This window comes from Trachypithecus francoisi, unplaced genomic scaffold (assembly GCF_009764315.1).
Source record: "Trachypithecus francoisi isolate TF-2019V2 unplaced genomic scaffold, Tfra_2.0 Lachesis_group20, whole genome shotgun sequence".
NCBI lineage: Eukaryota > Metazoa > Chordata > Mammalia > Primates > Cercopithecidae > Trachypithecus > Trachypithecus francoisi.
Window position 1 is genome coordinate 15588612 of NW_022681466.1, and position 24981 is coordinate 15613592.

The window sequence follows — 24981 nt, forward strand, 5'->3', positions numbered from 1 at the left end:
CTGCAAAAATACTGGACCTCCCAAGCTACATCCCCAGCTGTGCCCTCCACCCGGCTCCTGGGGAATGATAGGTCCCAATAGCAGAGCTGGGACCTCAGACTTCTGCTGGGGGTGCTGAAGGCCAGGTACCTGAGATGATGTGGGGTGTGGTGGGCATGGCAGGTGGGAACGCTGATGAGTCTCCACTCTAACCTGTTTTGTACCCATGCTAGGGGACCACAAGTCACTGAAGAACAAGATTGGAGGCAGGGAACCCCTTCCTGGGTCCTCTGCTTCCCCAAGGACCCAGGGCCTCTGCTAGGGATGAGGGAACTGCCTCTAGCTTGTGATGCCCCCATCCCCCGCTCTATTTTAGGCCCAGGAGAGGTGAGAAGGCGATTTCCCAGGAGGCGCTGACATCAATGCAGGGAACGAAGTGACTCCCCCCCACCCCCAACCACCTGCCATGCCAGACTCAGATGCTCAGCAAGGCTGAGCCAATTCTTCCTTCGCTTTGGAGACATCTCGAGAACCTCCTCCAAGATGTAGGCGCGAGGAGGCTCCTGGGAATGAGGGCCTACTATGTGGTATTCCTGGAAACTCATGAGTCCCGAGGGAGAGATTGTGCTCCCCATTTTACAGAGGGGGAAACTGAGGCTCTGAGAGGTTATGTGAGCTTCCCAAAGTCACACAGCTGGTCAGTGAGAGGCATGTCCCCTACTCTAGGGCCTCACTCCTCTTAGCCACCCCTAGTCCTACTTCCACCTCTGCCCTCCATTTGGGACCAGAGAGGACTGGTATATCTGGTCCCTTGCACCCTCACCACACACCCCAGACACGAAAGTGGCTGTCTGCTCCAGCCTGCCCGTGTCCCAGGGCCACATCATCAAGTCCTGATCAGGAGTGCCCCTCAGTAGGCTGGGTGAGGTTTGTCATTTCACAGTGGTGGCCCGGGGCTGGGAGAGTCTGGGTCCTCCGACATGTTCAAGACCACAGAGTAAGCCCAATCTGTGGTCCAGGTCTCTTCACCAGAGGCATGTTCCTACCACATCAGTGGCCCTGGGACCCTAGACTTCCTGTTGGGGAGACCCGATGAGCCCTAAGAGTGACTCTCCCTGGTGGCACCCTGGGCTAGTTCCAGTGGGGACTAAGTCATATGGCTCCCTGGCCCCGGTAGCCACTTACATTCCTGGGTTCCGTGACTCCCAGCAGATCTGGCTAGAACTTACTATTTTTTGTTTTGTTTTGTTTTGAGACGGAGTTTCCCTCTGTTGCCCAGGCTGGAGTGCAGTGATGCGATTTCGGCTGACTGCAAGCTCCGCCTCTCAGGTTCACACCATTCTCCTGCCTCAGCCTCCTGAGTAGCTGGGACTACAGGTGCCCACCACCACGCCTCATTTTGTTTTGTATTTTTAGTAGCAACGGGGTTTCACATGTTAGCCAGGACGGTTTCTATCTCCTGACCTCGTGATCCACCCGCCTTGGCCTCCCAAAGTGCTGGGATTACAGGCATGAGCCACCATGCCCGGCCAGAACTTACTATATATTTTTTTCTTTTGGAGAGTGTTGCTCTGTCGCCCAGGCTGGAGTAAAGTGGCAAGATCTCAGCTCACTTCAACCTCCACCTCTGGGGTCAAGTGATTCCCTTGCCTCAGCCTCCTGAGTAGCTAGGACAACAGGCGTGTGTCACCATACCGGCTAATTTTTTGTATTTTTAGTAGAGATGGGATCTCACCATGTTGACCAGGCTGTTCTCAACCTCCTAAATTCAGGCAATCTGCCTGCCTCCCAAAGTGCTAGGATTACAGGTGTGAGCCACTGCGCCTGGCCTAGACTTTTTCTTTTTTTTTTGAGATGGAGTTTCACTCTTGTTGCCCAGGCGGGAGTGCAATGGCATGATCTTAGCTCACTGCAACCTCCACCTCCCCGGTTTGAGCGATTCTCCTGCCTCAGCCTCCCGAGTAGCTGGGATTACAGGCATGTGCCACCATGCCCAGTTAATTTTGTATTTTTAGTAGAGATGGGGTTTCTCCATGTTGGTCAGGCTGGTCTCGAACTCCTGACCTCAGGTGATCCACCCACCTTGGCCTCCTAAAGTGCTGGGATTACAGGCGTAAGCCCACTGCACCCAGCCTTTTTTTTTGAGATGGAATCTCACTCTGTTGCTCAGGCTGGAGTGCAGTGGCACAATCTCGGCTCACTGCAACCTCCTTCTCCTGGGTTCAAGTCACTCTCCTGCCTTAGCCTCCCAAGTAGCTGGGATTACAGGTGTGCACCACCATGCCTAACTTTTGTATTTTTAGTAGAGATGGGGTTTCACCATGTTGGCCAGGCTGTTCTCGAACTCCTGGCCTCAAGCAGTCTGCCTGCTTCAGCCTCCCAAAGTGCTGGGATTGCAGGCGATAGACCTTATTTTTTAATTTTTTGAGGGTCTCGCTCTGTTGCTCAGGCTGGAGAACTAGTGGCACAATCATAGCTTCCTGTAACCTTGACCTCTTGGGCTCAAGTGATCTCCTGCCTCAGCCTCCCGAATAGTAGGGACTACAGGTGGCGTCACCAAGCTTGGCTTTTTTTTTGTTTTTGAGATGGAGTCTTGCTCTGTCGCCCAGGCTGGAGTGCAATGGTGTGATCTTAGCTCACTGCAACCTCCTCCTCCCACTGGATTCCAGCATTCTCCTGCCTCAGCCTCTCCAGTAGCTGGGATTACAGGTGTGCGCCACCACGTCTGGCTAATTTTTGTATTTTTAGTAGAGACGGGGTTTCATCATGTTGGCCAGACTGATCTTGAACTCCTGACCTCAAGTGATCTGCCCACTTTGGCCTCTCAAAGTGCTGGGATTACAGGTGTGAGCCACCGTGCCCAGCACTTTTGTATTTTTTGTAGAGATTGGGTTTCATCATGTTGTCCTGGCTGGTCTCAACTCCTGGACTCAAGAGACCCACTCACCGCAGCCTCCCAAAGTGCTGGGATTACAGCATGAGGCCAATGCTTAGCTAACAAATTTTTTTTTTTTTTTGTAGAGATGGGGGTCTTTTTATGCTGCCCAGGTCAGTCTCAAACTCTTGGACTCAAGTGATCCCACAGCCTCAGCCTCCCAAAGTGCTGGGATTAGATTACATACCCGGCCTTGGTTAGACCTCTTGCCTCTCCCTTGAGCACAGTCCCCAGTCCCTGAGGTTCCACCTCCCCTGTCTTATGCTTGCCTCAGCTCTCTTAGGAGCCGTGGGCTCCCCATACAGAAAGCTTGCTTCATGTTCTCTCACCCACCTTCCTTCCTGAGGTGAGGGCTGTCTGTCTTCTCATTGGTGGTCCCTCATCAGACTGGGACTTCAGAAGACCAGGGCTTGTCTTCCTCATCAGACCTGACCCTGATGGCAAGGGCTGTTTTCTGCTTAGATCAGGGCAGGCCTGTGTCTCCGCCTCAAACACAGGGTTCCCTGGGGGGCCCCACCCCAACTCCACAGCTATGGTTGGCTCCTTCAGTCCTTACACCCATCCCTTGAGGGTGGGGCCACTGTTTCTGCTGCCCTGATGCCACCCTTGGGGTTGCTCTTGCTGAGGGAGCTGTGGGGTCCTGAGAGGTTGGGGTCTGGCCTCCCTTAGGAAGCCCCTCCCCTAGGAGGCCGGGGCCTCCTTCCTTCTGCCACTCTTCTAGCCCTTCAGCCGATTTTCTCAAATTTTCCTGCACAAGGGCCAAGCTGGGGATGCAGGGCCAAGACCTTGTCTCTGCAACTCCAGGTAAGGGAGGGGTGCTGGTTGCCTCCAGCACTGGGGTGATACCACGGGCAGTGATTCCTGCCAGTGGAGGCCGTCCAGGCCTGGTGCCCAGCCTTAAGGCCTGCAGCACAGACCATGCCAGTCAAGGGGGCAGGATTCAGGGCTCTGGGCTGGAGTCCCAATCCTGCCTCCCCCATGAACTGGCTGTGTGACCTTAAGCAAGCCCGCTGGCGTCTCTGGGCCTTGGTTTCCTCATCCATGACACAGGGGTTAGAAAAACACCCCCACTCACAGTGCTCCTCTCGGGGATGATGGTTGAGCTGCCCGTGCTTGGAGCAGTGTCTGGTGCATGAAAGGGGCTCAGTCACCCTGGGCTTGCACCGTCCAAGGTGCCGAGGAGCAAACCGGCTCCCTGGCCCTTGCCCAGGACCCCAGGCCTCTCTATGGCTTGGGGGCCTTGGGGTCCTCTCTCTACCCAGTGCAGAGAGAACCTATGCCTGATGTCATGATGTGAGGGGTGGCAGCAGGGGAAGCGCCCAACATTTGGACAGAAGTTCATCCTGCTTCCTCTCAGATGCCAGCCTAGGGTCCAAGGACCGTTCTTCTCATCTGCATAGCTCTCCTGGGAAACCTCATGCTCCTCCCTCTTAGGTGTCCAAGTGGCCCCTCTTTTAATCTCTGAAGCTCTCAGGCTCCACCAAGGGAGGAGTTGGGGGCACCTGGGGCACTAGGATCCCAGGCACACTCATCCTTTGGGAGGCTTGTGGGGCACACAGTCACGTCCGTAAGGGCCCAACTGCCACTTCTCTTCCACGCAAGGGATCCTCCTGGAGCTGAGGAGAGATGGCCCTTGAGAGGGGGCCTGGGACAGGGGGTCTCACAGTGTCCCTCAGCAGCTTCATCCACAAATGCACACCCGAGATGAGGACGCCAGTTACCAAGGGACACTGCCAGGTGGGAATTAGTGAGAATAAGCTTTATGTAAGTTTAGGAAGGAGGCCTCACAGGCATGTGTGCCTGTGGTAATATGTTATTTATTGAGACAATGTGCCAAGCTCTGTGCCACATACCTCACAAACGTATCTGATTTCATTCTTGTGACTTCCTAGCAAGGTAGCAACTATGATTACCTCCATTTTTTGTATGTATGTATGTATATATTTATGTATTTATTTATTTTTGAGACAAAGTCTCGCCCTGTTGCCCAGGCTGGAGTGCAGTGGTGCAATCTCGGCCCACTGCAACCTCTGCCTCCCGGGTTCAAGTGATTCTCCTGCCTCAGCCTCCAGAGCGAAAGGCGCGCCACCACGCCCAGCTAACTTTTGTATTTTTAGTAGAGATGTGGTTTCAGTATGTTGGCCAGGCTGGTCTCGAACTCCTGACCTCAAATGATCCACCCGCCTCAGCCTCCCAAAGTGCTGGGATTACAGGCGTGAGCCACCATGTCTAGCCTAGATTACCTCCATTTTTTAGATCAAGAAAACAGTTTGAGCTGGGCACAGCTGAAACTCCCCTGGGAAGGGGAGCCAAGGTCCAGGATGAGGAGGAATTCTCAGGTATGTAGCATTCCTGTTGGTGGCAGGACAGGGAAGGACATAAAAGATTTGCTGGTGGTCACAGTATTTTATTATAGGAAAGGGCCCTGAAATAATCTCATCCAAGCCCCTTAAAGACGAGGAAACTGAGGCCCGAGTAATAGAGGCATTTTTCTGAGGTCACAGTGTGACTTGGGGACAGCAGCTCCTGCATTCCACCCAGCAGAAGGAAGTTGGGGTGGAGCTACCAATTGGTCACATCTGCGGAGAAGCGAAAGGCTCAGCAAGAAGAGGCAAGAACAAAGGCCTCGGGACCTAGTCTGAGGAAAGCAGTCAGGGCTGGAGGGCTCTTCAGGTGTCTTGGAGCTGACTCAGGGCAGACGGCAAGGTCTGTGCTGAATGAACGAATGAGGGAATGGGCAATGGTGAGGAAGGGCAGGGGGACAGGAGAACCAGGCCACTGAGGGGCTGCTGGGACCAAGGGAGCCAGGCTTCAAGGAGGAAAGAAAGGAGAAAAGGAACCAACTTTGGTCATCAGTAGCCGTCCATGACCTTGGAATAGATGATCCTAGTGGAATGCTTCAGGCAGAGCTACCCAGGAAGGAAGTGTGGAAGGGAAGGAGGTGAAGAGGAGGCGGTAGGTATAGACTGCAGGAAGGAGCCAGAGAACAGAAGGTGGGAGTCTTCAAGTATTTGAAGTTGATTTACTGAATCAACTCAAGTGGTTTCCAGGAGAGGAGCATGGCATTTTGGGGCAGAAGGGAGAGGTGGCAAGTCTGAGAAGGAAACCAACAAGGGTGGTTGGCAAGGTGGGCTGGAGGGCCAGGGACAGACAGTGTGACTTATGGAGGGAGGACACCTCTTCAGAAAGAAACAGAAACATGTTGAAAAGGGACTGACTGCAAGATGAAGCAGTGTCCACTGGGTCTGAGTAAAAGTCATCTGGTGCAGGAGGGGGATGTGGAAAGGGGGCTGGAGTGGAAAGGAGTCTGAGCAGTGCTCACGCCAAGGAGCCACTGCGGGACCTCATTCACATCAAGCAGCACCCATCCGTCCTGGGTCAGGTCTCAGGTATTCTGGGTTCACCTCTAACCTGAATCTACAGCCAGGAAGCCGCAATGGAGAAATGGCTGAGAAGCATTCCAGCCTTGGAGTTTGGCCTGGCAGAGATGTCCAAGGTCATGATCATTGAGATAGGAGGGGAAGGCAAGAGTACCTGGATGTGAGGTTTGGGGAATGGGTCCTCGGCAGCTGACAATGAGGGCACCTGAACCCAGCATGACGGGCTTTGTGTGAGCAGCAGGTAAAGGTATCAAAGTCTGAGACAGGGGCGAGAGGAAACTTCCTCATGCAGAGGGGTGGTGTCATGGGGAATGAGGCAACCCCATGTCACAAAAGGAAAGGGATGAACCCAGCAGCACCCAGACATAAACCACGGTCTGGCTTCAGGGAAGAGGAGTGGGCCCTTAGCAGGAATCTCCATCAGGGCAAAGGAGTTTTCTTGGGAGGGATGGAGGGGCATGTCCTCTGCTGGCAACCACTCCCCAGGCAGCAGAGCCAAGTAAGTGACCAGATGAGACTGGGTAAAGGAGGCTGGGCAGGGACAGAGGCAGCCCTGCTCCCTGGAGCCCTTAGCCCTTGGGCAAGGCCGGCAGGAGGGTTGTGGTACTCACACGTGTGTGACTTGCAGGAGGTCCCATTCCACCATTTAGTGATTCTGTCCATCGCTCCTGGCCTGCAGCCCTGCCTTGGGTCACTGGACGGCAGATCAAGGACCGACATACGGCATTCCAGCCCCATCTCTTTGCTATTTGTTATTAACAAATTTATTTACATTTCCTGAACCAAAATTAATTGTAAAATGTAACAGGAAGGGGGTAACATGACCTCTAAGGTGGGCTGTACACAAACGTGCTCTATTTCCAAACTAATAACTTGAGTCCTCACCCACAGCTGGGTCCCCTCTTCTTCCTTTGAAAGGAGATACAGAATAGCACCAGGCTTCCGGGAGCTTCAACATTTAAAGAGACAAACCCACGGACACAGAGAAAGGTGAGAAGAACCACAGTACAAATTATAATGAAAGAAAAAGTGGCCAGAGAATCGATAGCAAACCCATTTCTGTCTCCAGATTAATGGCTTGGCTGCCAGAAATGGGGGGAGGTCCTTGGGGAAGGAGAGGAGGGAACGAGGGAGGAGGGTGATGTGGAAGTTGGCAGGTGACACACTGGCCCCGGAACAGCCGAACTCTGGGCAGGCAGCTCAAGCTGAGGAGGCAGAGAAGGGCCAAGAGGGGTCCCAGAGGGGGCTGTGGCCACATCCTGGGCTCAGGGGAAAGGTCAGTGCTGGGCCCCAACTAAGTGCCTGGGGGAGGGAGCTCTGTGAGTGGCGCAGCTCGAGCCCCTCCTCTGCTTCATATGTTCCTGAGGATCTGTGTGCGGGAGCGTGGGGGGCTGGGGGAGGGGATAAACACAGGCATTTCGGAAAGCAGGAGCGGCCACATGCTCGTGGGAAAGGAGGTCGGGGTTGGGGGTGGAGCACAACAACAGCTAACCCGCGGCTCTGTAGAGAGGCAAGGGCCTGCGGAGGGCCAGGAAGCCAGGCCAGGACTCCTGCTGCCCCAGCTCCTTTGTGGTCCCTCCCCATGCCAACTTTGCCTCTGTCTCCTGGCGTGGGTGGCCAGTCTCAGCTGGGCAAGCCCACTGTGGACTCTGCCTGGTCAGGAACATGGCAGGAGGTGGGGGTAGGAGAGGGCAGCCCCCAGTCCAGATTCTCTCCCAAAGACCTGGCCAGTGGGAGGGCTGGCTCTGTTGGCTCCAAGGGACAGAAACACCCAGAGTGACAGCTGCTTGCTGGACTTCAAAGGCCAGGCCCGGGCCCCCTTCTGGCTCTTTTGGGGAAGTCCTGGGGCTCTGCCCCTCCTGTGTCCTGGTCGGCCCTGGCCGGGTGTGCAGCACGCAGCAGGCGAATAAATTCTATCTGTGGCCCTTCAATCTGGAGCTGCCTGGCTCCGTGAAGAGCCAAGCACCTTGGGGACTCACAGGAGCAGCTCTCTGCCGGCATGGGGCTGGGGCCGGGGTTGGGACCAGGGCTGGGAGACAGGGCAACAGGGCACCTGGAGAGGCTGGGGGGCCCAGAGGCATCGGGAACAGCTGGCTCCTGCACTGGCTGGCAGGGGCTGCAGGAGGGAGGTAGACCTGCTCTCTGCAGGTGCTCCTGAGGGCTGCACACTGGTAGCTGAGTGCAGGGGGGCTGATGGCCGGCCTGGAGCTGTAAGGCAGCTGGGGAGCTGGCCAGCCTCCTGGGATACAGGGCCAGGGGTTGCACACTCAGAATCCTCAGGCCCTGGGGGCCATCCTTCCCCCAGCCAGTGGGGCTGTGTTTGCCAGAACTCTGCTGGTCTGTCTGTGGGCTGCCAGGGAAAGGGGTCTGGGAGAGAGAGGCAGGTCTGTGAGTGGCACAAGGGCTGGAGGGAGGTGAGGAGCCTGGACTCATGGCCTGGAAGGGGAAGACAGGGAAGATGCTTGCCACCAGTTGTCCTGGTGCCACAGGGGTTGGGTGCTACTGGGACAAAAAATGAAGCCTGTGGCCAGGAGGCCCCCACTCTCTTCTCAGCATTGCCATTGGGGAACTGAACCTTGCGCTTGTGGCCAACAAGTGCCAGGTCTGGGCCAGAGGAGAGTTCCATAAAACCAGAGCTAGGCAGCAGGCATTGGCAAGCAGGGTTCCTAGACACCGGTGTCTCTGGGGTGTCCATACACATATCAAATAACCCCCTCAGGTCCTGGCAGCTTGCTATAGGTCCAGGTACCTCACCAGTCCCTGCACATTCAGCTGGTGCCTGCGTGCTGTTCACTGTCCCATCCTGCTTTGGGACACCTGACACCTGGCAGCTGTCTTCCTTCCTTATCCTGGGAGATGCTGCCCTGGGATGGGAGGGCTGGCGGGGGTGCAGAGTCTCAGGACAGAGAGGGTCACAGTCAGAAGCTGGGGAACCTGACCACCTGTTGGGACAGAAACACCCAGTGAGCTGCAGGTTTCAACTTAACAGCAGGCCTGGGCCAGGGCTGAGGGCACAGGGAGAGCCGCCACAGCTGGCGGTTCATGTGCCGAGATAGCTGCCTTCTCTGAGGCCCTGTGTGAAAGTCCTCCTGTTTGGGTCTGAACCTGCCGCAGCAGTTAGCACTGTGTGCCCTTCTCTTGGCTCTGTGGCCTGTGGTTGGGGCTGGCCAGAGGAATAGGTTAGAGGCTATTCCATTTCATGACTTCACAGAGGAGGCTGTGCCCTTTGGCAGCTGAAGAAAGCAGTGCAGTTCCTGGCTGTGCGAGTTAAGCTTGAGGTGGAGATTTGGGGTGAGAGGTGAAGCCATAGCTCCAGGTGGGAGAGGGTCTGCCATGCTGGCAGCAAGGGGAAGTGGAGCTCAGAAGGCCCTGGAATTCCCACCAAACCCCATGCAGTCCTTCCTGCTGGTGGTGACTTCTACAGAGGGAGAAAGACTTTACTCTTCACCTATCTAGGAGAGGCCCAAGAACTACCCCCCTGCTTCCTGGCCAGAATTGCTTATCATCCACGTCAAAGCTGTGGGGTAGGAAGGGAGCCACAGTCTGGTCTGGGTCTAGTCTTCATCAACTGAAGCCACAAATGGAGGTCTTTTAATTTTTTTTTGGCCACCCCCAAAACAAACAGGACTGAGGATGAGGGGAAAGGAAAATGAGAAAAGAGGAAAACATTACAGTCTGGTCCCAGCAGCCACCAACCTGAGGGTCTCTTCCCACCCAGAGGGCAACAGAGGAGATTGCAGACGCAGTTATGCTTGCCAGCATGGCACTCACCTGGGGAGGCCGGCCTGGAAAGGGATGTCTACAAAGCTGTGGCTGAGCTGGGCAATGATCCTGTCCACTTCTGCATATGGATGGGCTTCTAGGGCAAAGCCCTGGTGCTGGGCACTCTGAAGATGCTACCGGGGGGCGAGAGGAGGACAGGGCATTACATGAGGCCTGGGGGGAGGGGGACATGGAAGCTGACCTCTCAGCCCATGCTATGGCCCTGGAGGACACAGCCACAGCAGCGTGGAGATTGCACAGGAAGGACTCATCCCCAGTGAGCAGGATCCCTCAAGGCACTCTGGGAGCAGCTGCTTAGTGGGGAAGGGGCTCACCACATGGAGCTCCTCGAAGGCCTCTTGGCAGCACTCGCAGTAGCCTTTCTTCCTCCTGGGCATGGTGCGGGCAGCTGATCGCAGGCTTGGCTCTCCATCCTTGGATTCTCTGGGGAGGGTACATAGTGCAGCAAAGTGGTTACTGCTGGGGCCCTTGGGGGAGGAGCCACTACTTAGGGCCTGGAGCCTAGGTCAAGGAGGGGAAGGACTGAGATGGCCAAGGGGCTGGGCAGGCACCGGAAGGCGGGCCTTCCCTGAGCTTGGTACCAATCATCTAAGAATGGCAAGAGAGGAACAAGGAAGAAGACGTCTGGAGACCTCCCTGTGGGCAGCCTGTCTTATCTCTGTCCTTCTCTTTTTTTTTTTTTTTTTTTTTTTGAGACAGCATCTAGCTTAGTCACCCAGGCTGGAGTGCAGTGGTGTGATCTCGGCTCACTGCAACCTTCGCCTCCTGGGCTCAAGCCATTCTCCTGCCTCAGCCTCCCGAATAGCTGGGATTATAGGCACACACCACCACGCCCAGCTAATTTTTGTATTTTCAGTATAGATGGGGTTTCACCATGTTGGCCAGGCTGGTCTCGAACTCCTGACCTCAGGTGATCTGCCTGCCTTGGCCTCCCAAAGTGCTTGGATTACAGGCGTGAGCCACCACTCCCGGCCATCTCCGTCCTCTTAAACCACAGGTGAGGATGGGGTGGTGATAGCAGCAGCAAGAATCCCTTGTAGGAATTCCAACTCTGTGCTCAAACCTACACCCACATTCATGAGACCTGAAAGATGAAGGGGAAAAGGTCTCAACCACAGTGAAGGGACTGCTCTTCTTTTCCACCCTGAATGTCTCCCCAGTTTGGTTCAGTGTGTCCCTTCCCTCATGCTGCCTTGTGTCTCTCACAGTTGTCCTCACTGTCCACTAGGACTTTCTTTTTTTTTTTTTTTTTTGAGACGGAGTCTTGCTCTGCCGCCCAGGCTGGAGTGCAGTGGCCGGGTCTCAGCTCACTGCAAGCTCCGCCTCCTGGGTTTACGCCATTCTCCTGCCTCAGCCTCCCAAGCAGCTGGGACTACAGGCGCCCGCCATGTCGCCGGCTGGTTTTTTTTGTATTTTTTAGTAGAGACGGGGTTTCACCATGTTAGCCAGGATGGTCTCGATCTCCTGACCTCGTGATCCGCCCGTCTCGGCCTCCCAAAGTGCTGGGATTACAGGCTTGAGCCACCGCGCCCGGCCTGTCCACTAGGACTTTCAAACCTTCCTCAAGCCTGACTTATTTTTTTAGATGGAGTCCCGCTCTGTCACCCCCAGGCTGGAGTGCAGCAGCACAATTTCAGCTCACTGCAACCTCCACCTCCTGGGTTCAAGTGATTCTTTTGTCTCAGCTTCCCAAATAGCTGGGATTACAGGCACACACCACCACGCCCAGCTAATTTTTTTTTCTTTGTATTTTTAGCAGCGACAGGGTTTTGCCACATTGGCCAGGCTGATCTCAAACTCCTGACCTCAGGTGATCTGCCCGCCTCAGCCTCCCAAAATGCTGGGATTATGGACTGAGCCACAATATCCGGCCAAACCTGACTTCTTATCTGAATATCAGCCCCATATTTCTAACAACTAAAGAGCATTTCTTTTTTTTTTTTTTTTTTTTTTTTTGAGACGGAGTCTCGCTCTGTCACCCAGGCTGGAGTGCAGTGGCCGGATCTCGGCTCACTGCAAGCTCCGCCTCCCGGGTTCACGCCATTCTCCTGCCTCAGCCTCCCGAGTAGCTGGGACCACAGGCGCCGCCACCTCGCCCGGCTAGTTTTTTTTTGTATTTTTTAGTAGAGACGGGGTTTCACCGTGTTAGCTAGGATGATCTCGATCTCCTGACCTTGTGATCTGCCCGTCTCGGCCTCCCAAAGTGCTAGGATTACAGGCTTGAGCCACTGCACCTGGCCACTAAAGGGCATTTCTATCTGGCTATCCAGCAAACTCGGCAAGTCCAAAACACTCCTTTTAAAGACTTCCTAAGTATGACACAAAACCCAGAAGATATACAGAAAGACTCATAAATTCAACTATATACAACTTTAAAATATATGCAATGGCAAAGAATCATTAGCAAATGATATGGTTAGGCTTTGTGTCCCCACTCAAATCTCATATTGAATGTAACCCCTATAATCCCCAAGTGTCAATCAGGTGGAGGTAACTGAAACATGGGGGTGGTTCCCCCCATGCTGTTCTCATGATACTTAGTTCTCATGAGATGTGATGGTTTTATAAGGGGCTCTTTCCGCTTCGCTCAGCACTTCTCCTTCCTGCCACCTTGTGCAGAAGGTGCCTTGATTCCCCTTTGCCTTCCACCATGATTGTAAGTTTCCTGAGGCCTCCCCAGCCATGCTGAACTGTGAATCTATTAAACCTCTTTCCTTTACAAATTATCCAGTCTCAAACAGGTCTGTATAGCAGTATGAAAATGGACTAATACAGCAAAGTTAAAAGACAAACCACAAACTTGGGATTTTGTTGTCTTTTAAAAGTATTTATAACTTCTCTGCTCAGGGAGACTTAGAAAAAAAAAAAAAAAAAAATATATATATATAGATTTACTTACAACTGCCAGGTACGGTCGCTCACGCTTACAATCCCTGCATTTTGGGAAGTCAAAGTGGGAGGATCACTTGGGCCCAGGAGTTCGAGACCAGCCTGGGCAACATGGTGAAACCCCACCTCTACAAAAAATATAAAAATTAGCCAGGTGTGGTGGTGCGCACCTGTAGTCCCAGTTACTTGGGAGGCTGAGATAGGAGGATCGCCTGAGCCTGGGAGGTGGAGGTTACAGTGAGCAGAGAAAAGAAAATATTTACAACTAATGACAAAGAGCTCATTTTTCTAATAGGAGAAGGGCTCTTTACAAATCATTAAAGTGATCAATAACCCCAATTAAAAATGGGCAAAGTATATAAAGAAGGTTCACGTAAAAACAGACTCAGACAACCAAACATACGCAAACATACTTAGCCTCATTCATAGTAAGAAAAAACAAAAATTATAATTATACTGAGATACAGTTTTTAATCTGTTATACTGGAGGTCAACATATCTGCCAGTCACAACATGAGGTGAGGGGATGGGAAACAGCCTCTCTCATGCAGTGCAGGTAACATGTAAGTTGGTATCTCCTCCATGAAAAGCCATTTGGCTGAATTTATCAAAATTATAGATGAAAAGCCATTTGGCTGAATTTATCAAAATTATAAATGCATATATCTTTTGACCCAATATTTCTATCTTTAGGAATTTACTCCACAAATACAATTGTTCAAAATTGCAAATTTACTCTGAACATGATTTTCATTGGAGCTAATCTAAGCATCCATGAATAACAGACTGGTTAAATAAAATACAGTAAATACATTCCATATAATGGAATAATGGAATACCCTGCAGCCATAAAAGGGAACACAAATTTTTTTTTTTTTTTTTTTTTTGAGACAGGGTCTCACTCTGTCACCCAGGCTGTTGTGCAGAGGTACCACCTTGGCTCACTGCAACCTCTGCTTCCCATGCTTAAGTAATTCCCCAGCCTCAGCCTCCCGAGTAGCTGAGACTACAGGCTTGCACCACCATGCCTGGCTAATTTTTGTATTTTTAGTAGAGGTGGGGTTTTACCATGTTGCTCAGGCTGGTCTCAAACTCGTGGGCTCAAGTGATCCACTTGCCTTGGCCTCCCAAGGTGCTGGGAATACAGGTATAAGCCACTGTCTGGACAGATTTTTTAAAAATATAAAAATAGAGATGGTGGTCTCATTATGTTGCCCAGGCTGGTCTCGAACTCCTGGCCTCAAAGTGATCATTCCCCCTTGGCCTCCCAAAGTGCTGGGATTACAGGCATGGTCTATCTTCAGAGATAGTTCATAGATACACAAGTACATGTGTATCCTTCGTTCCCTCTTCTTACATAAAGAATCATGGCCGGGCACGGTGGCTCAAGCCTGTAATCCCAGCACTTTGGGAGGCCGAGACGGGCGGATCACGAGGTCAGGAGATAGAGACCATCCTGGCGAACACGGTGAAACCCCGTCTCTACTAAAAAAATACAAAAAACTAGCCGCGCGAGGTGGCAGGCACCTGTAGTCCCAGCTACTCCGGAGGCTGAGGCAGGAGAATGGCGTAAACCCGGGAGGCGGAGCTTGCAGTGAGCCGAGATCCAGCCACTGCACCCCAGCGTGGGCGACAGAGCGAGACTCCGTCTCAAAAAAAAAAAAAAAAAGTAAAAATTTAAACACTTCTTCCTACACAGATTTTCCACACACATACACACACACGTCTGGAACTCTGATGTGCTACCAGGGCCAACCCCCTGCCTAGGCTCCTCACATGCAGATACCAAAGCTTCATTGCTTCATCTTCCCTTTAAAGCCTCTTAGCTCCTCTGTGATCCCAAGGCCATCCCAGGCCTAGCATCACTACCAGCGCCAAGCCTGGGTCACCTTCTGACTGGCTCTTCCTGGTATCCCTTATATTGGGACTTAACCTCACCTCTTTCTCTCCTTGCTCCCACTTCATCTACTGTCATGTTCCCTTAATTTTTCCCCTCTTATTTGTACTATTTTCTGACCCACAGCCTTTGTCAGATGGAAACCACAGACCCTCCTTGGCCCCAGGAACTCTAGGGCTAAGAGTCCGCTCTGTTCTCTCCTGGTCTATAACCCCATAGGCCAGAGGTTAGAAAGGGTCTGAGAAGGCATCTTACCCATCCCCTGAGCTGAATTCCTTCTCTACTTTGGTTAATGAGGGTTCAAATTCTCAAACATCTGCAGAGTAGACATATTAACAAGCCCACAAGCCATGAGTCACGTAATGCAGTGATCTTCTCCCCCGCCCTGCCCCTTAGTTATTCCTGACATTTGGCCCAACCAGTTTAAACTTTGATATTCACTAAAATCACCTGGGAGCTTGTAAAATGCAGCTTTTGGGGCTCCATCATCAGAGATTTTGACTCTATAGATGTGGAGTTCAGGACCCTGCATCAGGGTTTCACTCTGTCACCCAGGCTGGAGTGCAGTGGCACAACCATAGCTTACTGCAACCTTGAACCCTGGGCTCAAATGATCGTCCTGCCTTAGCCATCTGAGTAAGTGGGACTACAGGCACTTGTCATCACACTTAACTAATTTTTTTTTTTTTTGAGAACGGGTCTCGCTCCATCGCCCAGGCTGGAGTGCAGTGGCACGATCTCAGCTCACTACAACCTCTGCCTGCCGGGTTCAAGCGATTCTCCTGCTTCAGCCTCCCGAGTAGCTAGGATTACAGGTGTGCACCACCATGCCCAGCTAATTCTTTTTTTTTTTTGGCATTTTTAGTAGAGATGGGGTTTTACCATATTGGCCAGGCTTGCCTCAAACTCCTGACCTCAAGTGATCCGCCCACCTTGTCCTCCCAAAGTGCTGGAATTACGGGCATGAGCCTCTCTGCCCGACTCATAATTTTTTTACTTTTTTTTTTTTGTAGAGACAGGGTCTTGCTATGTTTGTGTGCCCAAGTTGGTTTCAAACTCCTGGCCTCACGTGATCCTCCCACTTTGGCATCTCAAAGTGCTGAGATTACAGGCATCACCCGTTGTGCCCAGCTAGAACTTGCATTTTTAATGAGACCTCAGGGGACTCTGATGATGGTGGTCTATAGATATGAGTTTGAGAAAGCAGTCTATTGTCCTCTGTGTATACTCGGTAAACCGTGCCGAGCACACCATGTTTGGTTGCAATGGTCCATGCTCTGGGGGAAACAGTGCAGGCCAGGGGTTCTGGGCGGATAGGGTAAAGAGTGCTGTGGCTCAGCAGTGAATTAACAAATAAGTCTTCTTGGACTCTTAAGGAGAAAGGGGTGTCCCTTACAACCCTAGCACCTCCCTTTCTTCTTCAAGTTAAATTCTTCAGTACGGATGAAGAACACAAAATAAAATGGATGAATGCTCCTAGTCTCTGTTCTCTGGGCTACATTCCCAGAATAGACTTTGCCTAAGGAGCAAACACATGGCCATTCCCAAATCTGACCAGCAGGCCCCCAATAGGGAGGACTTTGGCCTGTAACCAGCCCTTGGTACTCAGGAACCAGAAAGACCCACCTGGTATGGTGCATGCTGCCCAGGGTCGTCAGGGCTTCAAAGGGACTTACATCTTTGGGTCCAAGAAAAGAAATTTCAGGAAAGGATTTAAACTGATGATGGAAAGGACGAAACTTCCTGCAACAGAGAAAACTTCCACTTTGACTACAATGGGGAAGGTAAAGGCTGAGGAGGGGGCCTCGCCCAATGCCCTAGAATTCCAGCCCTGATAAAGTGGACTCTCACCTCCACATCTTTTAAATTCTGTAACAAAACTCATCAGCCTTTCTAGGTTAAATTAATACGCATGTTCTCCCTGTCTACTTTTCAAACTCATACCACTGCCTCCCTGAAATCCTATAAGCACCCTCTGGGTTTATCCTATATCTAAGGAAATGAAGCCCAAGAGGTTCTGTGACTTGCTCAAGGGCTCACAAATAGTTAAGCGGCCAAAGTCAGATCAGAAGCCACATCTCCAGACTCCCGATCTACTTTTCCCCACCTTCCCATTTTGTTTCTTGACCCTACAACAATCTTTGAGGACTCTAGCCTGGCAGATTCTAAATGGAAGCATGTTTAAATCAGAACAGTTATTTCCCTGTTCTGTGAAGCGTTCTTGCAGGTCCTTAGAACCATCTGAGGGCTGGTGTTCTGACCAGAGAAGACAGGCACAGTGAAGGTTCTGGATAGTCAGACCTGGACTGAGTGGTTCTGGCAGTGTGCCTGAAGTTGCAAACATTCAAGAGACTTGCAGAGACAGAAGTGATCTGTGTATACTTCGCAAACCCTGCCGAGTGAGGTAACTGCTGGGCGCACCATGTTTGGTTGCAATGGTCCATGCTCTGGGGTAAACAGTGCAGGCCAGGGGTTCTCAGGGAGCAGGGTAAGAGTGCTGTAGCTCAGCAGTGAATTAACAAATAAGTCTTCCCGAACCCTTAAGGAGAAGGGGGTGCCCCTCACAACCCTGGCGTGTTCCTTTCTTCTTCAATGCTGTTTTGTTTCTGCTTAGGGGGCTTAAAACTTGAGGATGGGCAGGCTAATAGGCCTAATAGGCTTTGAAGACACCTGCTTCAAAACAGCACATAAAAAAAATCACAAGAGGCTGGGTACTGCAGCTCCCACCTGTAATTCCAGCACTTTGGGAGGTCGAGGCAGGCGGATCACCTGAGGCCAGTTCATGACCAGCCTGGCCAACATGGCCAAACCCCGTCTCTACAAAAAATACAAAAATTAGTCGGGCATGATGGTGAACACCTTTAGTCCCAGCTACTTGGGAGGCAGAAGAATCGCTTGAAACTGGGAGGCAAGGGTTGCAGTAAGCCGAGATTGCGCCACTGCACTCCAGCCTAGGCGACAGAGTGAGACTCTGTCTCAAAAAAAAAAAAAAAATTCACAAGAAATCCCAGCTCCAGTTGGATCTTCTCTCTGGCCTATAATGCCAGAACACACACATTATTTACCCCCCTCTGGTGACAGTGATATACCTGTGCCTGCCATGTGCAGTGCAGATACTGAGGCTGTAACAGTGCCTCTCAGTCGCTACATATGTGTCATGATTATCTACATTTAAATAGGTGTGAAGGGGCTGGGGATGAACACACACTCCATCCCACTGGAACTGGAAGGGAGCACCTCTGTACCATCCTGTTGTTCTCTCCACTTGCCTTTGGGCCGTCAAAGCCAGCACTGCACTGTCTGCAGGTGCTGAGAAGGGACCCTGGGCTTGTCTGGAGTATGGGCAGGCGTGCCAGGCTCCTAGGGCTGGTCTCAGCTGCCCTGCCTTTCCCTGACTGAGTCACACAGACAATTCTGTGCTAAGTAGTCTCTGCTGGATATACACGGACTTATTTCCTTTGAAAAATTTATTTAGTCTGGGCCGGGCGCAGTGGCTCACGCCTATAATCCCAGCAGTTTGGGAGGCCGAGGCGGGTGGATCACAAGGTCAGGAGATTGAGACCATCCTGGCTAACACGGTGAAACCCCGTCTTCACTAAAAATACAAAAAATTAGCCATGCGCGGTGGTGGGCGCCTGTAGTCCCAGCTACTCGGGAGGCTGAGGCAGGAGAATGGTGTGAACCCAGGAGGCAGTGAGCTGAGATCACACTACTGCACTCCAGCCTGGGCGACAGAGTGAGACTCCGTCTCAAAAAATAATAAATAAATAAATAAATAAACAAACAAATAAATTTATTTAGTCTGAAAATGTCTTTTCGGAAAAAAATTTTTTTTTTTAATTTTAAACTTTGAGAAAACTATAGATTCACATAGACTTTTGATCTTATACTTACTGAAGATTCAGTGATAACCAACATGGCTGCTAACAGCTCATCAGGTCAACAATGTCAATGGGACCCTCCTGCTCCAGGGAAGAAGAGGCCATAATGGTGGACAGAGAAGACACAAGACAGGGCAGGCAGGACACCTGGATTCTAGCCTCGGGCTGCAGTTTATTAGCAAGGTGGCTGTACACAAGTCCCTTCCTTTCTCTGACCTCAGTTTTCCCCATTAGGAAGAGACAGACTCTCCTCATGCTTTTTTCACCCAGGGCTGTCAGGAGATAACATGAGCCAGAAAAGGATTTTTCAAAGCAAAACAGAAAGGCTTTATCAAGTACAGGGTGGCCTGAAAAGGGAATCCCCAATACCACCCCTAGCACCCACATTTCAGCCAAGATGACGTCTTGGACTATACTAGCACCGTGACTGGGTCATAATGATTTGACATGAAATGTCAGCATACACCCAAGGGGAAAGGAGCTGCAATAATGAGCCTACATGGAACACTATGAGCTCACAGAGCAGAGTTTTAAATGGAGGTAATTCACACACAGGATCATTAACCTCTGACTCATTTCCAAGAGGACTATTCACTGTATAATGCCACTCTCAGAGGCTCCTCCTGGTTTGCGTGAGACTTCTCCATGACAGTGGGAGAGAGTGGCTTCTCAGGAAGATGAAGGTGCAGGGCTAAGGGGCTCCATGTCTTCACATTAGCTTGAGGCCCCTGAGCACCCCTCCCTCCTCCCTCCTCTGTGCAGGCCTAGCTGGGGCAAGCAGAGAGAGGAGGTCCCACTCACCTGCTTTCATCTTCAATTTTGAGGAATGGTGCCTTCAGTCTGGCCACTGAAAGGGGAAGAATGCACACATTAGCTATCTGTCTGCCCCTGTGCAGGGCCTGCACCACACATGCAGGAAATGCTCAGAGAGAGGAGGCTCTGCCAAAGCCTAAGAGCCTTGCAAGAGCTGGAAATCATGCCACCCCAGGCTGCGCTTTCCATTCACTCAGATTTCCAGCCTCTATCCCTGGGAGAAAGGTTGCATCAGTCGGGAGATAGGCTGTAGTTACAATGAAGCCCTAGATGATGGGCCCTCCCACAGCAGGATGCAGGAGTTCCTGTGTGTGGATTCTGGAGGCTATCGACCAACCAAAGATGCCACCACCATCAGATACTTGGCTGGTTTGCTGGGAGAAACCCAGTCCCTGGTGGTTTCTGCTAAAAGCAGGGTGGAGGTGGTCATTCCCACAAAGTCTCAGGTCCTTCCTAGACCTCTGCTCCTGGAGCCTCAGGATACTGAGGGGCCTAAGAACAACTCCCCAAGCAGAATGTTCCAGGAGGACCCTGGGATATTTGGAGGGTAAGCAGACAGGAAGAGGGATAAAGAGTGTTTAGTGGTCTTATTAGCAGGATGGTAGAAAAAATATCACAGGTGAAATATAGTTCCTGAGAAAACAGGGCAAAGGAGTGCTGAGAAGACGAATTTGGAGTCGATTAAGAGATTCACCCCTATTAGATAGTTATTCGCATAGCTTAGAAAATCTCTTAGGCATCAGGACCCACAGTGACCAGGAGTCCTGTGGAAGGTGCAGCCAAGGCAGCTGAAAGCCTGGCCCCTGTCTGACAGCCACAAATTCCCCAAAGATGCTGGCACCTTACAGCTCCCAACTGTGCTTGAGGCCACCAGTAGCACCCAAGCAAAAAGCAGCCTTTTTTCCTTTAGCAACAGCTCTCATTAATTACTTTTTGGGGACAATTTCTTGTCTTTCTAATTAACTGAGACAGTTATTAAAATCAATTCCCCTACAGACTTCCTTGAATTCTGAGCATGAGAGAGGTGCCAAGTGACTTTTCTTAGCTTCTGCTTGTGCATGAATAAATGCCACTGAAAGAGCATCTTTGGGAGAAACATCCAGGGGGAGAAACTCTCCTGCTGTCCAAGAGGAACCAGGAGATAGAGTCCATCAATCCGCCAGTTTGTCAGTTTCAGGGAGTTTGGCAGTTCTGAAAACGGTAGGCAGCTGTCAAACTGCCCACCCTCAAACTGCTACTGAATCAGAAGGAAAAGGATGCTGAACCTCAACTGATGCACGGAAACAGCCAGAGGACACAGGAGCCAAAGTGTCTGCATGGGGTCTTGGCTCTAAAGGAGAAACCCCGGCCCAGCAGCTTTGGACTTGCTCTTGGACATGCCTCTCTTGCTCCAGAAACCTGAGGCCCAGGCCCTGGAAACACAAAGGGGCAAGATAACCTGGACTCGCTTGCTGCCACAGAAAAGTGAGCAGATGCTGCCACAGAGGGAGTCGTGGGGAAGTGTTTAGGGAGGGAGGGATTGCAATTAGATGAGGAAAAGCTACCACACTGACCTTTCCGTGTTCTTGACTCTGCTGCTGGACATGTTCCCTAAATGGAAAGGAAAAATAGGTTAAGGATGTGAGGAAGCCACGGGGGTCAAGGAACTGGGCCTGATAAACCAAGTGGCTGCCAGTCTGTCCCACTTTGCTTCCTGCTGTTGAGAGGCTTGCAGAACCAGACTCTTGAGCCCTGAGCTGGAGCAGACCTGGGCACAACGGCTCCCTCCTCGGCAACACGATGAATAAGGGTCACTCAGTGTGTGAATCTTAATGGCAGCTGACTATGCAGGGAGTGCAGGACAGTGCAGAGAGCAAGAACTCCGGAGTTCCAGAGGCCTGGTGTGAACTGCAGCTCTGCCACCTGCCATGTGAGGAGGACCCACCGATCTCATAGCATGTTGCATAGAATAGATGCTCACTAAATGGTAGCTTTATTTTCTAAGTACTGATGCTGTTCCAGGTACCCTATAGGACTAGGATAAAGACAATGGCCATTTGCTTTCCTCTGTCCTATCTTGTGTACTCTGATTCTGTGGGTCAAATTCAATGTTTAAGCCAAGGTCAAACAAAGCTGATATTAAAAAGTAAATGGAGGCTGGGCATGGTGGCTCACGCCTGTAATTTCAACATTTTGGTAGGCCAAGGCAGGTGGATTGCTTGAGCTCACAAGTTTGAGACCAGCCTGGGCAGCATAGTGAGACCCTATCTCTAAAAAAAAAAAAAAAAAAAAAAATTAGCGAGGTATGGTGGTGCATGCTGTAGTCCTAGCTACTTGGGAGGCTCAGGTGGGAGGATGGTTTGAGCCCAGTAGGCAGAGGTTACAGTGAACAGAGATGGCGCCACTGCACTCCAGTCTGGACGACAGAGCCAGACCTTGTCTCACAAAAAAAGTAAAGTAAAATAAATCAATAAAATACAAAGAAAAAAGAGTAAATGGATCTTCTGGTATATACCTGAAAAATAAGTAAATAAATATAAAATAATCAGCTTTAGCTGGAGGGCCAGGATGATGGTGGATCCATGACCACCTGTGCCTCTGGGCCCTAAGAAGTTTCAGATTCTCCTCTAGGCCACACCTTGAGGGCAAACACAATCCAAAGAAGCCTCTCACACTCCCTTGCATATCAGCACATTACATCCAAAACTCACTTCACTGCCAGATATCTACAAAATTAATTTTTTTTCTTTCTTTTGAGACAGAGTCTCACTCTGCTGCCCAGGCTGGAGTGCAGTGGTGCAATCTCAGCTCACTGCAACTTCTGTCTCCCGGGTTCAAGCGATTCTCCTGCCTCACCCTCCCAAGTAGCTCGGATTACAGGCATGCGCCACCACACCTAGCTAATTTTTGTATCTTAGTAGTGACAGGGTTTCACCATGTTGGCTAGACTGGTCTCCTGACTTCAAGTTATTTGCCCGCCTTGGTCTCCCAAAGTACTGGGATTACAGGCGTGAGCCACTGTGCCTGGCCTACAAAACTGATTAAGTTAAAGTAAAAATGTTGTGCATCTACATAGAAGGGGAGAATTTTTGACATATCTGCTTCTATGTGCATAGAGTCCTAGAAACTGTTCACACTGTTTGTTAGGAAGGGAGGCCAGTGGTTGAGAAGCTGGAGCAGGGAGAGACTTTTTGTTGTATACCCTTTTGAATTTTGAACAACACAAATTTAACAGCAGCAACGTCCCCAACACTCCTAGAGGAGAGGGTGTGGAGAGGGTGTCAGTGTCTGAGTGCTCCATTCACTATTTTTTTTAAGTTTTTTTGAGACAGAATTTCATCCATTGCCTAGGCTGGAGTGCAATGGTGCGATCACAACTCACTGCAACATGCCTCCTGGGTTCAAGATTCTCCTGCCTCAGCCTCCTGAGTAGCTGGGATTACAGGCATGTGCCATCACGCCTGGCTAATTTTTGTATATTTAGCAGAGTCGGGGTTTCACCATGTTGGCCAGGCTGGTCTCGAACTCCTGACCTCAAGTGATCTGCCGGCCTTGGCCTCCCAAAGTGCTGGGATTACAGGCATGAGCAACCATGCCCAGCCGCTCCATCCACTTTGGATGTAGTTTGCTAGTACTGTTAGCTAATTAGCACTGTTAACTAATAGCTATCACTGTTCATCCTGTGCCTGGATGCCAAGCTGTGGGTGGATCTGTAGATTTAATCCTTCCTCAGACTGAGGCTTGAGTGAAGATACTGTGGCTTTAAACCAGGTTGGGCTCTCTTGATGTGATACACACAGTTCTAACACCAGCAAAGAATGGAAAACAAACAAGGATTTAGAAGATGGCAGCTATTTCGATCACTCCTTCTCACCCCTGCAGTATGCAGACTTATTCCCAGGTTAAGAGCTGTCCCCAGAATAGCAGCCTGGTCAGTGCCATGGGCATTTATGAACCTTATCTAGTCCAGAACTACTGTAAGGCAGCCCATGGCCCAGGTGGCCCAGGCCATAGGGATGTCTCAGCAGGGTGTGTGCCATGGGAGGGCGGCAAGTGCTGCAGAGAGAAGAAAGGGTGTCGCAAAGCTATGGGTGCTAGGACTGAGGTAAGTAAGAGGCTGTATTCCCCTTCCATCTTTCAGAATGGCCAGGAAGAGATGGCTTGGGCAGGCCATGGATTTACTTAAGTTGTCACTGATTTCACTGAAAACCATCCATTTGCCCTTCAGTTCAGCAGGATGACCTACCTCTGGCTTCTTTGGCTCTTGTTTTTTCACACATAAAGAGGCAAGAGACAGCTGCTGCACATGCATCATCATTTCTGTGGAGAAGACAGAGGGTTTGTGCCAAAGGCTTCCAGTGTTCACTTATCTAGCACAGCCCCTCCTGGGCTGCAGGACTAAACTCGCTCAGCCAGCCCACTGAATCACTCCAGCCTTGCCTGCCACCTTCTGGCTACACATTCCCTCTGCATCTCCTGATGGCAGAGGTAAGGACTGGGTCCTCTATCCCTGGAACAGCGCCTGAGCGGGTGTCATGCTCTTTTGCAGCACTGAATATAACTCATCTTTGAACAGAAGGTGCCTCAAGGCTTGCTAACGACTTTAAGGCACCACTGAAGAGCTGCGGCTGTGAGGGAGGCCATGCTGTGTGAACTACTCAGCTGTACTCTCAGGTGAAAGACCAGCAAGGGTTAAACATGCTAGCACTTCTCTAACAGAGGAAGGCAGAGGAGGAGATCAAGTCAGAGACGGCTGATTTTTCAGTGAGATGAAGCCCTCCACATCCCAGACCAGGAACTTCCCCTGTACAGCCTCTAGACTCCCCTGGAAGATCTTGGTACCAAGAGGTGGGACAGCATTCCAGTCAGCACCTATGGGCTGTCCCATCTGGACCAGTCTCCTAAAATGGATCAGAGAAAACTCCAGACTCAAGAATGGAGTTGGGTATGAGATCACTCACTGCCAGCTGGTTCAAGACAACTATTCTAAACAGGCTGCAAACGGGTTGTTTACAGTGTGAGAAAAGAAGGAGCACAAAATTTACAGCCGAGTCAAACTGAGAGTGGTGGTCTACACTACACACTCCAGTGAGACCATGGACAATTTGCCTAATCTGTTTGAAGCTCAATTTCTTCATCTGTATAATGGGGACAGAGCTGCAGTGAGGATTAAAGGAGGTAATTCGTAGCAGAGTCAATACCTGTTAAGTGGTCATGAATTTCTTTTTTTTTTTTTGAGACGGAGTCTTGCTCTGTCACCCAGGCTGGAGTGCAGTAGTATGATCTTGGCTGACTGCAACCTCCGCCTCCTGGGTTCAAGTGATTCTCCTGCCTCAGCCTCCTGAGTAGCTGGGATTACAGGCACGTACTACCAGGCTCGACTAACTTTTGTATTTTTAGTAGAGAGTGGGTTTCACCATGTTGGTCAGGCTGGTCTTGAACTCT

General features: G+C 51.1%; 1 protein-coding gene and 1 pseudogene across 3 annotated transcripts in view; both read right to left on the minus strand.

Moving 5' to 3' along the window:
- Positions 1-5310: 5310 nt before the first annotated feature.
- On the minus strand, positions 5311-7046 carry LOC117066578 (annotated as a pseudogene). The gene has a single exon (XR_004430386.1). The product of XR_004430386.1 is annotated as a protein DBF4 homolog B-like (transcript).
- The window catches only part of LOC117066875 (protein DBF4 homolog B-like), a 66013-nt gene continuing 46342 nt past the window's right edge, over positions 5311-24981 (minus strand). For both annotated transcript variants that reach the window (XM_033182735.1, XM_033182734.1), the window contains 7 exons: positions 23783-23856; positions 21111-21147; positions 19546-19591; positions 16490-16606; positions 10392-10500; positions 10066-10190; positions 5311-9236 (listed from right to left, as the gene is read on the minus strand). In XM_033182735.1, the coding sequence (XP_033038626.1) occupies positions 8270-9236; positions 10066-10190; positions 10392-10500; positions 16490-16606; positions 19546-19591; positions 21111-21147; positions 23783-23856 (1475 nt within the window). In that variant the 3' untranslated portion in view covers positions 5311-8269. The remainder of the gene's footprint in view (positions 9237-10065; positions 10191-10391; positions 10501-16489; positions 16607-19545; positions 19592-21110; positions 21148-23782; positions 23857-24981) is intronic.